Consider the following 13,801-nt stretch of genomic DNA (forward strand, 5'->3'; position numbering starts at 1 on the left):
GAGAATCAAATTTCGTTTACGGTAAACCATTTTTTTTTAAGTTTAAATATATTTAATAAAAAAATAGTTTATCTGAAGTAAATTTTTAATTTAAAGCAAAATTGAATACATACAGAAATTAACAAATAGTTTTGAAGAAATGTACCAAAACCAAAAAATATTAATTTCGGTTTCAGTTTTAATTCTAGTACTATGAAACGGTTAATTTCGGTAAGCGGTTTCGGTATTACTCCCTGGTCAAAAAAATTAAATAATTTGCGAAATCAGTTCACTCTTAAACTGACCCTAATCAAACAAAAAAAAAGCATAAGAAATCGAATAATTGTCTATAATAACTCTCAAGCCAGTTTACATCAGAACTGACCTCAAAAAAGCTAAATAATTTCCGTGTAAATTAATTATCCTTTAGAACTGTCACTTTTCGGCCACCCACATGCCAAATCACTAAAAAAATTAGACAGTAGTTTATACTCTAATACTGCGACTTTTCACCGCAATTAAGCCAAATTACTAGCGCCGTAAACAAGCCAAATGGCGTTAAGCCGCAGTTTATTTTCTAAAAATAAATATTTTTAGCCAAATCCAAACGTAACATGGAATTGGGTTTGGGAAAATATTTATGGATTTACTGTTTTATTTTAATTTTATAATTTAAAAAAACTTTTAAAACAGCTGAACACTTATTGAATTTATTATAAATTGTAATTACTTAATCTTTATTATATATACATTTATTGAATTTTTTCCATTTACACTAAAATTTGCTGAAGAGTTTAGTTTTGCCATGATGACCGTGACCATGCCCATGTCCGTGGCCGCCTCCCCATCCTCCTCCGCCACCACCTCCGCCACCTCCTCCACCACCCCAACCGCCACCACCACCACCTCCACCGCCGCTGCCACCTCCCACAACCACCGGCTTGACAACAACAATGGGCTTCACTACAACCGGCTTAATAAAGACAGGCTTCGGTTTGCTGAATTTCGATGACAAGGCGCTGAGAAGTTGTGTCGGCTTTTCGAGAAGTTCAGACTTCTTCTGCATGAAGAAGGCGTTTCCTTGGGCTTTGTTGAGAGTGGGCGTGGCCAGCACACAGGCTACGAGGGCCAGGAGCAGTAGACAACACCTGAGCAGATCCATGGCTTCTGTGGAAAGGTATGACGGATGCCGAGCTATTTATGGAGAATTGTTCACTGCAAACTATAATATCACAGTCTTCATTTGCATGCAATAAATGTCGTCCGATTTTCGCGCACTTATTCAAATTGAATTCATTTCATTTGATCGCTTGAAACTCCTCAGACAACATTTTTTGTTGTTGCTGAGAATTCCCCCAGTTGTAAGTTGAATTAATAATGATTATGAGACGTTGATTCTGCGCAACATTATTCATGGATCGTTGCCATTCAGACGGCGATTCTCTAGATTAAAATCAGACATGACGTCTTTAACTTGGCTTATCTATAAAATCCAACAGAGCACTTGACTCGCATTTCCAATCGATTGATTTAATTTCTGTTTGTTTCACTTAACATGTCTCATTCGAATCGCGGAAGTCAGGCGCAGTAAATATTCTACATACTTTCATGTAACTGAATGAATCACAAGCAATTAAATCAAGAATAACAATTATATATTTCAGAAATTTGTTTCGTGTGAAATTGAATTACAACTGCCGTTTTAGCAAATCAAAATAAAAACTTTTCAACGCTTTCCAATACTATTTGTGAGAACCTACAACACTGCTCAAGTATATGCCGCATTTCACCGTTAAATAAGTTTTATGTATGCAGGTATGTATGTTTACATATTTTTACGCTTATTATATTATTAATTTTACAGCTCATTGCATTCCATTAGTTCTTTGAATTTCTTTCGCTCCGTCTCTCGGAACTCCTTGCGCTGAGATGGCGTGCCGCCCACTAAACTTCTCAACAGTATGTTCTTCGAGCAATGTTCTTGTGGATCGTAGACTTTCGTTTCAGGTTCATCATTCCAGTTCTCCTGGCAATATATGTATTCCACACGACCAGCCATTTGATCCGGCGATCGGAATGTCTCTTTGTTTGTAAAGTGCATCAAATCCTTGAGATTAGGACATGTTAAAACATGTGTCTGTAAAGTGACAATTTAAGTTAATTTGTACAGTTGTTGGATTTTAAAACTTACGCTTAAAAACGACGCCTGCAACACGTGTGTAGAGTTGAACGGACATCTCACCATTCTGTTTCCCGGATGATTGGCGCTACATTTAACTAGGTGTGTTGCCAATCTGCAAGCCAAAACTACATGATGTTTATCATAAGGACACACAACAAAATTCTTATAATCCGGCTTTAATTTGTCATCAGCCAACGAATAAATTGAGCTGTTATCGGCGTCTCCTTTGCGTGACATTCTTCTTTGCGCTTTACGTAAGCTTAACGGGATCTGTTTGAAGTACACAAAAAACTCAAGTTCTATTTTTCACAAAATATGCAGACTAGGATTAGATGAGCCAATTAAGCAAAGAAAATAGACACACCGCGAAATGCTTGCTTTATTTTCGATAGCTATTTCCACTGTGACTAATTATTGATAATCGATATCAAGTAATAAATTGAAATATTACAATTTTTAGTTTAAAAAAAATTTACTGACAAATAAATGGGAATAGGGTTCTTAGCTGAGCTCTCGATTTGAACTGAGGACTGTATTGCTTCGTTCGTATCGTGTGTTTGGGGATGACAGCAAAGGCATTGCTAGCCCGACCCCACAACTTTTCATTGTTATTTTTAAATGATTTATTCAATATCGCGTAAAACTAGAAATAATCAAATTTTTCTATACAATCGAACTCGGAAAATTGCTAGAGCTAGCCAAAAATATATAAATTCATCATATCAATGTAATGAATTTAAAAATGAGCTGGTTCTAATTTTTCTTTCTTCTAGCCCTGCAACAAGCCTGCCAGCCCGTTTTTGGTTGATACAAGACTATTAAAGCAAGTTAGCAGCACTGTAACTATATTTGTTATTTAAAGAACACGCAAAAAAATAAATAAAACAATAGAAATGGACAAAAGCGTGATAGTAATTAACGATTCAGTTATAACTATTGACAGCGATGCGGATGTGGAAGATGGCGAAGTAAAAGAAACCGATATTGAGATTGTTAACATTACCGCCAAATCAACTCCGCCCACCTCGCCGAACGAAACCAACAGCCAGGTACAGCAGTCAACTGAAAAATTAGTTCTCACCTTTATTGACGTATAATATTTACTTGCAGATATTGGATGAGTGTGATAATCAAGTATTCGAGGTGAAATTTCGGCATAAGGATGACTACGAAAGATTGCAGGATCGTTTACTGCGCGTGTTTAACAAGACTTTTGCCGCAAACGAATTGGTTTTCGAAACAAATGAGACAAAGTCAAGCATTATCGCCTATACAAAGACTGAGACTCCGCTTCCAGATGATGATCTCTTCCTGATTGACACTGCTCCAACCAGCAAGCTAAACGCAGCCCAAGTGCCGTCATACAAGCGCGCCCACACCGACATCCTGGACGAGGAGACGCCAACCCGCAAGAAGCTGAAAGCCGATTCAGTTAACAAATGCTTTCGCCCCAAGGTGCAATCAGCCTGTTTCAATTGCGGTGGCACCGATCATTCCCTGCGAGAGTGTACACGACCCCGCAATCAGGCTAGGATACAGCGAGCACGGAAGAAAACCAGTCGAATGGAGCGTTATCATGTGGATGCGGAGCAGCGTTTTGCCCACATCCGACCGGGAAAGATCAGCAGCAAAACGCGACATGCCATGGGATTCAGTCGAGGCGAGTTGCCATTTATGTTCTATCGGATGCGCGTCTTGGGTTATCCGCCAGCTTGGCTAGAGGAGGCCAAGGTGCAGAGTTCGGGCATAACGCTCTTTAATGCAGATGTGAGTATGAAATAAAATATAGTATAAGTAAACTTTCATTAATTATTATTATTATAACAGGGCACAGAAGTCCAGGGACCGGAGGAGGAAGAAGGCGAATCCGATAGCTTCAAATATGATGTCAATAAAATTATTGATTTCCCTGGCTTCAATGCGCAACCAGGTCCCAAGTTCTACGATGTAAATATGGCATTTAATATCCAAAATGTGTGTGTACTTTATCTTAATCTTCTCTAGGACTTTCAACATCACAATGTGCCACACTTCCAAGACCATCAACTCAAGGCGAACTTTATCAAGTCACTGGGCGAGAACATCACCAAGGCTTATAAGCGCAAAAAGTTAATAGAGCTGCCAACGCCACATGATGTTACAATAGAAAGTACCACAAATTTCGTGGAGCATGATATGGAATTGGACGATGATGATGATGTGGAAGATGTTATGCAGCCACCTTTACCACAGGAGCCTTGTATACCTGCCCCCCCTCCGCCACCAGCGGAAGAGACACCACAACGCAGTCCATCACCAACTTTGGAGGATCTAAAAGAGCAACAGGCGCAATTATTACATCAACTTGAATCCAACACGTCGTTAAACACAAGCACTGTCGAGTTGAATGTGTCCACAGTCGATAAGGAAACGGAAACAGAAACTGAAACCCCCGCAATAGCTATAAAGCCTACCATCTTTAAGGCCTCCATTGAAGGCACACCCATCTTAAAGTTCTCCAAGTTTGACAAACTGCCAGTTGGCGAGAAATTCAAGGCGGGCGTCAGCGATGTCATCAATTTTGAGAACCTGCCCGATTCCACTGGCAAATATGAACAAATGAAAGGTTTGCTCAAGGATGTGCGACAGAAAATGGAGAATCTGCAAAATGCTGACGACTGAGATCAGAGATTAATCATGGTTTTTTAATTTGTAAATACATTTGTTCTTTTGAATTCAGCCAAAGTTTTATTCACCAATTCAATTTGATATTGCACATGAAAACCATGCTAAATATGTAATATGCTAATATACGATTATAAGTATATATAGTATGTAAAATGTTTGTATGTAGTACGTATTCAATAAGTTTGTACAAAATTTGATATTAATTAAAAGAGAGTTAGAGTTGCGTCAATTTGAACTTAACAACATACTACAACATTTTCATTTTAGCAATTGGATATTTGGAGTAATGTTTGTTTTTTTGATTTAATTGCGTTAGTTTATTCTGTACCTGTTTTATGCTCCCCATATGTAGACATTATTGAAACTTTTGTCGGGCAATGATTCGATATATACATACATATCTATGGATATAGGCAAGTTCATATGTATCTAAGTATGTTTTATATATAACCAAAAATGCAAATTGTTTAAGAACGAAATGAAGCTCTCAATTGATTGCCGGCGGTGGCTGCGGCGGTGGTGGGGATCCATCCTGATTGTTATCGCGACGAACTGGCTTATTGGTATTAGTAAACTGACGCCAAGTGCTGGGATTCACCATGTACATGAACATGGCCAAAAGCATGAAGACCATGGCTATGGTGAAGCTGCTCCCAGTGTCACCTCCAGCCTGTCCAGGCTGCGTTACACGACCGCTAACTAAAAAAATTAACAAACAGTTTAGTTTAGTTAGGGCAAAAAAAAATTTTTTAACGAATCCAAAAATATTTGAATGCAGAATGAATTAAGAGTCCAAGTCAAGATCAAAATGACATTCCGCTTGAAAATCGGTTCAGTTTTGATCAAGTTATGACAGTTTGCAGTTGGTCAGACTGAGAATTTAGCCACTTTACAAGTCCAAATTTTTGTTCAATTTTGAATGATTTTTTACAAAAAAATGAAAGGTCTCAGAATCAAGTTTAAAGTGTTGTTTTATACTAATAACGATATAAGGAGTTCATTAAAAGTGAAAACTTGAGATTTAAAATTTTGAATTTTCGAAATTTCAAAGGGGGGACCCTTAGCATCGAAATCGAATCTTGGTCGAAAATAATAAAATTTTCTAAATAAACAAAATTTGAATGCAAATTGAATTAAAATGCCAAATCAAGACCAAAATGACATTCCGCTTAAAAATCGGTTCAGTTTTGATCAAGTTATGACAGTTTGAAGTTGGTCAGACTTCGGGGTTAGTCACTTTACAAGTCCCAATTTTTGTTCATTTCCACATGATTTTTTACAAAAAACTGAAAGGTCCCAGAATCAAGTTTAAAGTGTTGTTTTATACTAATTACGATATAAGGAGTTCATTAAAAGTGAAAACTTGAGATTTAAAATTTTGAATTTTCGAAATTTCAAAGGGGGGACCCTTAGCATCGAAATCGAATCTTGGTCGAAAATAATAAAATTTTCTAAATAAACAAAATTTGAATGCAGATTGAATTAAAATGCCAAATCATGATCAAAATGACATTCCGCTTGAAAATCGGTTAAGTTTTGATCAAGTTATGACAGTTTGAAGTTGGTCAACTCTTTAACCGTGGTATAAACGTTTCGGTATTCGATTCTGGATTATTCTGATTATTCCCTGATCACTATACTTTACGCAAATCTTTTTCTTTGTCATAATAATAATTTAACATACTATTTTTTTTATATTTGGTATTTTGGTATATGAAATTGTGTATTTTTTTCGAGGCTGGAAAGGCCATAGTGTGAATGATGCACTGAAGATGGAATTTGTTGCTAAGTAAACGGTCGATAATAGATTGACATAGCAGAAACTTGTTATCATTCACAGTAACTTGTTATCACTTACCGTCAATGCACTCCGTGTCTGTGCAAGCATTCTGATTCTGCCGTATCTATAAAGATAGCTAGTTAGTGAAGCAACCTGGATAATTCGACTAATTTATAGCTTACGAAATTAATTAGCCTCTGCATGGCCAATTCATGGGACCAAATGCATTCGCATCCATCGAATTCGTCGCCCATTGTTTATGGTTTTATTTTCTTATGATTCCTTGAAGCTCGTCGCACAGACTGCAATTGCAAATAATAAGTAATGTTTTGTTTATATATTCAACAACAGTCTGCAACTGACGTGGCCTTTGTTGCAGGTGACAATTAATGATGAACTGACAACTGGAGCAACAACCGAACTGAAGAAGTGTGTATTTTCAAAGTGTAAATGAGTAAATGAGCTCAACTGAAACGAATCTAATTTTTTTTTTTTGTGTTTGTATTTTTCTGCTTTATTTATGGTTGTCGTTTTCTGCCAGCGAAATAAAAACACAGACAAAATGATTAGAAGCCCAGTGTATATAACTCTCCTCAATATATGTATACATACATAGGCATTTGAATGTGCTCCAACTATAAGTGCTGTATTTGTGCTTTTTAAAATATGTGATAAAGTCGGTACTTGGGATTTAATGAGAGAAAGAGCGAAAGCAAGAGCAAGAGAGGGAGAGCGGTTAGCTTACGCGGTTTACAATACAAATATTATAGCATACAGTTAGTCAAGATAGTGTTTTGACGTAAAATTAAATTTATTTCATTTTATTACTCTTAACTATGGTTATCAATCGTAAAATAATATATCATTTACTATTTTGTCAAATCACTTTTTTAAGTAACTGTATATTTATATATATATATATACATGTGTGTGTGCGGTTGAAAATGTCAAGCGATAGAACACGAAGCTCTAGTCGTTATAAAAGACCGACCTTGACAAACGCCTACAAATGATTACAAACATAAGAATTTCAAAAACTTAATTGCTATTGAATATAAACTTGTATGTGTGTACACATATTTGTTTGTTTATTTTTCCAACAAATGTAACATTTTTCCACTCAGATTTACAGCATAGTGGCGGTTTACTTTTGCAGCTCACTTTAATGGCTTGTAATTAATTAAAGGCGTAATTGCACTTAGATCTTTGCTATAAGTTGCCATATGTCGTCAATTATTTCAATTTATTATGCCAAGTTGACATATTGAAAACATGAAGTCACTTTCGCATTTGATTGTTTTGCTTTCTCGTATTTGTATTTGGGTCTCTTCCAATGGAAATTATACGGAGGTAAACAAAGTGCATTCGATTCGTTAATGTGCGTTCTCAAATAGTTAAAACTACACGAATTTCACTTAGTTTTATGGATATTATTTACATAATCAGTTTTCTTGTTCATTTACAATTGTTATTTGTGTTTAAAGCTATATGTTTATTATTTTAGATTACACTATTTATTTTCTTACCAATTGTTGGAATTGGAATGAGTGACTGGAACTCACATATGGTAGTGTTGACTAACGACCACATAAATAATGCACTTAAAAATGGCACTGCCAACACTGATTGATTTATGTGTATTTTTAATAACGTACTTTTAAATAATTATTTAAATATCATTCGATGACTTATTTCGAATGCGACTTAAGCCCAAACGACGAGTTTTATTTGTCGGCGCATAAATTGGAGATAAAGCCTCCTCACTTCGCCGCTTTCCCACACGCGCTGGAGTTTCTTGCGAGCATCTTCTTTCCCTGTTTCTACACTGTGCGTCTGCTTTAATGTTTTCCTTTCGATTTGGGACTGGCGTGCTGGTCGCAGCTGTCATTGGATTAAATCGCTGTCTATTTGGCGTATCGGCAGTATCTATATTTTCCGAATCCCTCTTCAATTTGCGACGCTTGTTTAAAGACAAGAGATTACGTCGCGTTATTATGGAACTCTTTGTAGCTTTGTCCAAAGGTGAACGCTCTGACAGTTGGGTAAGAGAATCTTGCAGCTCCGGCGTACATTTTGGTGTCTCAAATACAGAGCTGCTAATAGACTCAAACTTTCTCGGCTGTGGAGTGGCTGTCATCAAGCAATCCTTTCGTGTATCACATTCCTTTAGTTTTCCTACATTTTCCATATCGACATCAGCTAAAAGATTCTTGGTCGCTATTAGCATGTCTTCCGAGACTTGGATTGGTTTCTTAGACGCAGAACGAACGCAGGCTACAGTCTCTGAGATAGACTTGGATTGATTTTCAGCATTGGCTGGAGCTTCAATCGTGTCCAAATCTGCCAACAACATTGCCGCTTTTTTCCTCATCTCTTCCGTTAATTCTAATGGCTTATTTGAAGCAGTGCGAAACTGGAAGTCTTTAGGATGTGTAGAATTAAACCCCCTTATCTCTATTGTAGAGTTAGATGGATGGCATTCATTTGTTGACTCTTGAACTGTTTCCAAATCTGCCATTAGCATTGCAGCCTTTTTCCTCATCTCATCCGTTAGTTCTAAGGTCTTATTTGAAGCAGTGCGAAACTGGAAATCTTTAGGATGTGTAGAGTTAAATTCCCTAGTCTCTGATGTAGAGTTAGATGGATGGCATTCATTTGTTGACTCTTGAACTGTTTCCAAATCTGCCATTAACATTGCAGCCTTTTTCCTCATCTCATCCGTTAGTTCTAATGTCTTATTTGAAGCAGTGCGAAACTGGAAATCTTTAGGATGTGTAGAATTAAATCCCCTAGTCTCTGATGTAGAGTTAGATGGATGGCATTCATTTGTTGACTCTTGAACTGTTTCCAAATCTGTCATTAACATTGCAGCCTTTTTCCTCATCTCATCTGTTAGTTCTAAGGTCTTATTTGAAGCAGTGCGAAACAGAACTTCTTCAGGCTGCTTTCCTTTATCACTGGCTTCTCTTAGTGTCTGGGAGTAGATTGTTTCCACATCAGCCATTAACTTGGCAGCCTCTTTCTGCTTCTCCTCGGAGACGTCAATGATCTTGTTTGATGCTGTGCGGAATTCAACAGATTCTGCAATATCCATAGGCTGCCACTCGCTTAAAGGGATCACATCTAATTGACTACTGCAATCATTTGTTTCCGCTTTAGGAGAAATTTCCATTGGTTGCCATTCACTGAAGGGAATCTCATCTAGAAATTCTTCTTCTCTTTTCGTTATGTTGATTTCTATATCTGTCATATTTCTATTTGATGCTGTGTGGAATTCTGACTCTTTCTCCAACTGATTGCCACCATTGATAGCCTCCAAATCAGCCATCAACATTGCTGCCCTTTTCTGCATTTCCTCAGTTAATTTCACAGTCTTATTAGATGCAGTGCGAAATTCAATCTTGTCTGGCGCATTAGGCACTATAAATTCGGTACTGTTTCCTTTTGCTTGCTGTGGATAGCTTGCTTCCAGATCCGCCATTAGTTTAAGCGGTTCCTTTTGCTGCTCCTCGGAAATTTCGATGGTCTTGTTTGATGCAGTGCGAAACTGAACAGTATCTGGGATATCCATAGGTTGCCATTCACTTAATGGTATCTCTTCTAACTGATTACAGACGTTGCTTTCTAATTGTTGTTTTTCAGTTAAAGTTGGGATTTCCTTAGGCACATTACTTGCGGGTTTCGGCAAATCCATTGGTTGCCATTCACTGAATGGAATCCCATCAAAGAATTCGCTATCATTAGTCTCCTTAGACTCGACAGCTTCCTTAGCTGGTTTGGCATCAGCTAAATCTGCTTTTTTTGAAAAAGCTTCAGCGTTTATATCATCGGCAAACCAATCCAAACAATCGTCAAATAAATTACCATCTGCAATATAATAAGTAATTTATAAATCTAGCAAGTTTAAGGAGGAATATCTCACCTTTCCGATTGTTAGTTTTACAATGAGTTTCCATAGTTGGCAAGCGATTACTCCCACCAAATAAAGTGAGTTCCTTATTGACTGCAACTAGAATTTCAAAATCAGTATGATTATAAACTTAATTAGTTCTTATCAAATCAATTACCCTTAGTATCATTGCAGTCATCCAGCAACTTACATTGCTCCGTGTTGCCGATAAAGTATCCATTGTCCTTTAATATATCTGATGCATCCTGAGGATCTTCTACTAGCATGGCCTCTGTTTGTGCCCTGTCAGCTGGCAAATCAATGCTGCTATTTGCATTGTTTTGTGTAAAAAATGCACTCAAATTCAACAGGTTTTCACAAATTCTCTGTGAACTATTTGCATCAAATTCACAGTGGTTTCTGGTTGGCATTTCTGTTATGAAATCTTCTTGCACAGAGAGTCCCGAGGAACAGCTCATTCTTTCATCATCATCATCTGTGGTTAGATGCGTCGTGGGCTGCACTCGACAACGCCGTTGATAAGTACGCAACTTTTTGTTATAGAATCGAAACTGGGGCGAGACGTAATATACAGGCGGCTCATCCTTCTCGTAGCTAGGCGATGAGCAGAAATCCTTTAAGATCTCCAGCACAATGCTATTTTGAATGCTCTGCAACCTTTCGGGTGTCTCAGGATTCTCTTCAGCTTCGTGTTGGGGTGATAAATCCAGCTCAGCTTCCTCCAGTGGCAACTGTTGACTTTCCAGCATGAACTGCAGCGACATAAAGTTTTCTGAGGCAGGAACGGGAGGAGCTCGCTTCGGTTCCTGCTGAGCACGCTGGCAATCCAAGCGATCAGCTTCAAACCAACTGACTTGGTCATTTAATTGCAGTGTCTCCTTATCACATTCCAATTGCGTTCCAGTTGCAGACACTGAATTGGTGCTGACGTTGTCCAGCATTAAACTCGTTTCTCCTTTGCGCCAATGTCGAACGCGCATGGAGCTATGTGCTCTCACTGGTGTCGGACTTGAATCTATGCTGTCATCTTCATCTTCCATTTTTAAGCAGGTTAATTAATCCATAAACTTCATGTCTAGTGCTCCGGTTTGCCGCTTTGTTTATAATCGACAGTTATCGATAGACATCAGTGTGCTGTGTTGTATATTTCCAGTAGTAGAGTAGCAGTGCTGTTAACTTTTAAAATTAAAAACAGCTTTTTTTAGTAGGATAGAAAAAATGAAAAATATTTCAACAAAAACCCCGACAAAAGCTGATGTTTCTTTTCATGTTAGTTCGAATTATGGGTCTTGGCGTTTTCTAGATTATTTGACGGTCAAATACTTATTAATTTTAATAGTTTCCAATATCATCTCGAAGTTTATTATTAAAGGGTGGATCATCATGATTAATCAAATGTAAGTGTATGTGCTTTTGCTCGGAAAAAATGCGGAAAAAACAAAACAGTAAAAGTCGGCCAGAATTTTCGCTGTCCGCTTTAATTTGCTTCACTTCCAGTTTTGACGGAAAAAAGCTGCTCTGGCAGCACTGTATAGCAGTAGCATATTTTCCAACACTTTAACGGCATTATCGATAACATTTATTAGTTTGCTGATTCTTAGAGTAGTCAGAATTATATGCATCTTAAGATGGGGATAACTACCGCAGCGCTGCGATCCCAGCTAATGGGCTTGACCAACTTCATTGGCACACACAAGGACCAAGCGGACAAGTATCGTCAGCTGCTGAAGAGTGTGCTGTCAAACACCGGCCCCGAATTGATCGATACACTGAAGCTCTTTGTTGAGGCCATTGTCAACGAACATGTTAGCCTGGTCATAGCTCGCCAGATACTGAACGATGTGGGCGTCGAGCTGAGCAAACTGCCCGACGATATGTCCAAGCAGTTGTCCCACTTCACATTGGAGAAGGTGCATCCACGCGTCATTTCCTTTGAGGAGCAGGTGGCCGGCATACGATTCCATTTGGCCAACATCTACGAGCGCAATCAACAATGGCGAGATGCGGCCACAGTTCTGGTTGGCATTCCTCTGGAAACGGGTCAGAAGCAGTATTCCGTCGAGTGTAAACTAGGTACATACTTGAAAATAGCTCGACTTTATCTGGAGGACAATGATTCCGTGCAGGCCGAGTTGTTCATCAATCGTGCTTCGCTGCTGCAGGCGGAAACCAACTCTGAGGAATTACAGGTGAGATGATTAAACTAACCTTTAATGGAAAAATTTTTAAGTTATGTATCTCCTCTTGCAGGTTCTCTACAAAGTGTGCTACGCCCGCGTTCTGGATTATCGGCGTAAGTTCATTGAAGCTGCCCAACGTTACAACGAACTCTCCTACCGCAAAATAGTGGATCAAGGTGAGCGCATGACGGCGCTGAAGAAGGCGCTTATCTGCACGGTTTTAGCCTCAGCCGGACAGCAGCGTTCCCGCATGTTGGCCACACTCTTTAAGGATGAACGCTGCCAGCATTTACCAGCCTATGGCATATTGGAGAAGATGTATCTGGAGCGCATTATTCGTCGCTCCGAACTGCAGGAGTTCGAGGCTCTGTTAATGGATCATCAGAAGGCTGCCACACCCGATGGATCATCCATACTTGATCGCGCTGTCTTTGAGCACAACTTGTTGTCCGCCAGCAAATTGTATAATAATATTACATTCGAGGAGCTGGGTGCATTGCTGGACATACCCGCTGCAAAGGCAGAGAAGATTGCCTCACAAATGATAACCGAGGGACGCATGAACGGACACATTGATCAAATCTCGGGAATCGTGCACTTCGAGAATCGTGAACTGTTGCCCCAATGGGATCGTCAAATCCAATCACTCTGCTATCAAGTTAATTCCATTATTGAAAAGATTGGAGTCGCCGAGCCCGATTGGCTTGATAACCAGAACTAACCATCAATTCTTAAGCCCAATCTCTCATTATCTATATAATTTAATATAATCTTCTGTATATTGATAAATTGCATTCATAATGCAGTTTTTTCTACAGTTTTTTACATTTTATTAACTTGTGCTGAGTTTCATTTTGTAAATTTCATTTTGAATTTAAGAAATAAACGATGGTCCCATGGATCGTGCAACAAAACAAACAAATTTAGCTATATATAGTTGTGCTGAATGAAAAATTCTAGATAATTTATTTTTGATGGGGGTAGGGAAAAATTTATATTTCATTAAAAGCAGAAATAATAAAATAATGACGAGAGAAATGAAATTTATTAGTATTTCTAATATATTATGAAATTAACTCAAAAATAAGAATTATTTGTTAAGA

General features: G+C 38.2%; 5 protein-coding genes and 1 long non-coding RNA gene across 9 annotated transcripts; 2 read left to right on the plus strand and 4 right to left on the minus strand.

The window, feature by feature from the left end:
* Positions 1-719: 719 nt before the first annotated feature.
* On the minus strand, positions 720-1,134 carry LOC117784555. Of its 2 annotated transcripts, none has more exons than XR_004617431.1 (2): positions 883-1,134; positions 720-819 (listed from the first exon to the last, which is right to left on the minus strand). It is a non-coding gene; the product is annotated as an uncharacterized LOC117784555 (long non-coding RNA). The 2 variants fall into 2 exon arrangements; XR_004617430.1 differs by having other exon boundaries at positions 886-898.
* A 478-nt stretch (positions 1,135-1,612) lies between these two features.
* On the minus strand, positions 1,613-2,575 carry LOC117784470 (gametocyte-specific factor 1 homolog). 2 transcript variants are annotated; one of them, XM_034622218.1, is made up of 3 exons: positions 2,515-2,554; positions 2,171-2,457; positions 1,613-2,116 (listed from the first exon to the last, which is right to left on the minus strand). In XM_034622218.1, exons 2-3 carry the CDS (start codon positions 2,396-2,398, stop codon positions 1,838-1,840), a joined length of 507 nt encoding a protein of 168 aa, XP_034478109.1. In that variant the 5' UTR covers positions 2,399-2,457; positions 2,515-2,554; the 3' UTR covers positions 1,613-1,837. The 2 variants fall into 2 exon arrangements, with proteins under 2 accessions (XP_034478109.1, XP_034478108.1); XM_034622217.1 differs by having other exon boundaries at positions 2,171-2,575.
* Positions 2,576-2,989: 414 nt separating this feature from the next.
* Positions 2,990-5,071, plus strand: LOC117782840 (zinc finger CCHC domain-containing protein 8 homolog). Its single transcript, XM_034619897.1, has 4 exons — positions 2,990-3,210; positions 3,272-3,928; positions 3,989-4,108; positions 4,166-5,071. Exons 1-4 carry the CDS (start codon positions 3,055-3,057, stop codon positions 4,820-4,822), a joined length of 1,590 nt encoding a protein of 529 aa, XP_034475788.1. The 5' UTR covers positions 2,990-3,054; the 3' UTR covers positions 4,823-5,071.
* Positions 4,869-7,113, minus strand: LOC117782843 (small integral membrane protein 14). Its single transcript, XM_034619900.1, has 4 exons — positions 6,972-7,113; positions 6,791-6,910; positions 6,687-6,732; positions 4,869-5,527 (listed from the first exon to the last, which is right to left on the minus strand). Exons 2-4 carry the CDS (start codon positions 6,860-6,862, stop codon positions 5,316-5,318), a joined length of 330 nt encoding a protein of 109 aa, XP_034475791.1. The 5' UTR covers positions 6,863-6,910; positions 6,972-7,113; the 3' UTR covers positions 4,869-5,315.
* A 1,121-nt stretch (positions 7,114-8,234) lies between these two features.
* LOC117782839 (breast cancer type 2 susceptibility protein homolog) lies at positions 8,235-11,614 on the minus strand. 2 transcript variants are annotated; one of them, XM_034619896.1, is made up of 3 exons: positions 10,676-11,614; positions 10,531-10,611; positions 8,235-10,475 (listed from the first exon to the last, which is right to left on the minus strand). In XM_034619896.1, the coding sequence occupies exons 1-3, from the start codon at positions 11,556-11,558 to the stop codon at positions 8,278-8,280; spliced, it is 3,162 nt and encodes a 1,053-aa protein (XP_034475787.1). In that variant the 5' UTR covers positions 11,559-11,614; the 3' UTR covers positions 8,235-8,277. The 2 variants fall into 2 exon arrangements, with proteins under 2 accessions (XP_034475787.1, XP_034475786.1); XM_034619895.1 differs by having other exon boundaries at positions 10,531-10,617.
* A 480-nt stretch (positions 11,615-12,094) lies between these two features.
* LOC117782841 (COP9 signalosome complex subunit 4) lies at positions 12,095-13,657 on the plus strand. The gene is made up of 2 exons (XM_034619898.1): positions 12,095-12,707; positions 12,769-13,657. Exons 1-2 carry the CDS (start codon positions 12,135-12,137, stop codon positions 13,417-13,419), a joined length of 1,224 nt encoding a protein of 407 aa, XP_034475789.1. The 5' UTR covers positions 12,095-12,134; the 3' UTR covers positions 13,420-13,657.
* Positions 13,658-13,801: the final 144 nt, after the last annotated feature.

Source organism: Drosophila innubila (genome assembly GCF_004354385.1).
Source record: "Drosophila innubila isolate TH190305 chromosome 2R unlocalized genomic scaffold, UK_Dinn_1.0 1_C_2R, whole genome shotgun sequence".
NCBI classification, from domain to species: Eukaryota; Metazoa; Arthropoda; class Insecta; order Diptera; family Drosophilidae; genus Drosophila; species Drosophila innubila.

Bases quoted from the DNA above. Each gene is read 5' to 3' on its own strand.
- LOC117784470 (XM_034622217.1), bottom strand. From the start codon at position 2,398: ATGTCACGCAAAGGAGACGCCGATAACAGCTCAATTTATTCGTTGGCT. The intron at 2,117-2,170 runs GTAAGTTTTAAA...GTCACTTTACAG, and splicing joins TGCAGGCGTCGTTTTTAAGC to ACACATGTTTTAACATGTCC.
- LOC117782840 (XM_034619897.1), top strand. From the start codon at position 3,055: ATGGACAAAAGCGTGATAGTAATTAACGATTCAGTTATAACTATTGAC. The intron at 3,929-3,988 runs GTGAGTATGAAA...TTATTATAACAG, and splicing joins TAACGCTCTTTAATGCAGAT to GGCACAGAAGTCCAGGGACC. The intron at 4,109-4,165 runs GTAAATATGGCA...AATCTTCTCTAG, and splicing joins CAGGTCCCAAGTTCTACGAT to GACTTTCAACATCACAATGT.
- LOC117782843 (XM_034619900.1), bottom strand. From the start codon at position 6,862: ATGGGCGACGAATTCGATGGATGCGAATGCATTTGGTCCCATGAATTG. The intron at 6,733-6,790 runs GTAAGCTATAAA...CTATCTTTATAG, and splicing joins TGCAGAGGCTAATTAATTTC to ATACGGCAGAATCAGAATGC. The intron at 5,528-6,686 runs GTAAGTGATAAC...TAATTTTTTTAG, and splicing joins AGACACGGAGTGCATTGACG to TTAGCGGTCGTGTAACGCAG.
- LOC117782839 (XM_034619895.1), bottom strand. From the start codon at position 11,558: ATGGAAGATGAAGATGACAGCATAGATTCAAGTCCGACACCAGTGAGA. The intron at 10,618-10,675 runs GTAATTGATTTG...TTGAAATTCTAG, and splicing joins TGACTGCAATGATACTAAGG to TTGCAGTCAATAAGGAACTC. The intron at 10,476-10,530 runs GTGAGATATTCC...ATTATATTGCAG, and splicing joins TAAAACTAACAATCGGAAAG to ATGGTAATTTATTTGACGAT.
- LOC117782841 (XM_034619898.1), top strand. From the start codon at position 12,135: ATGCATCTTAAGATGGGGATAACTACCGCAGCGCTGCGATCCCAGCTA. The intron at 12,708-12,768 runs GTGAGATGATTA...CTCCTCTTGCAG, and splicing joins CCAACTCTGAGGAATTACAG to GTTCTCTACAAAGTGTGCTA.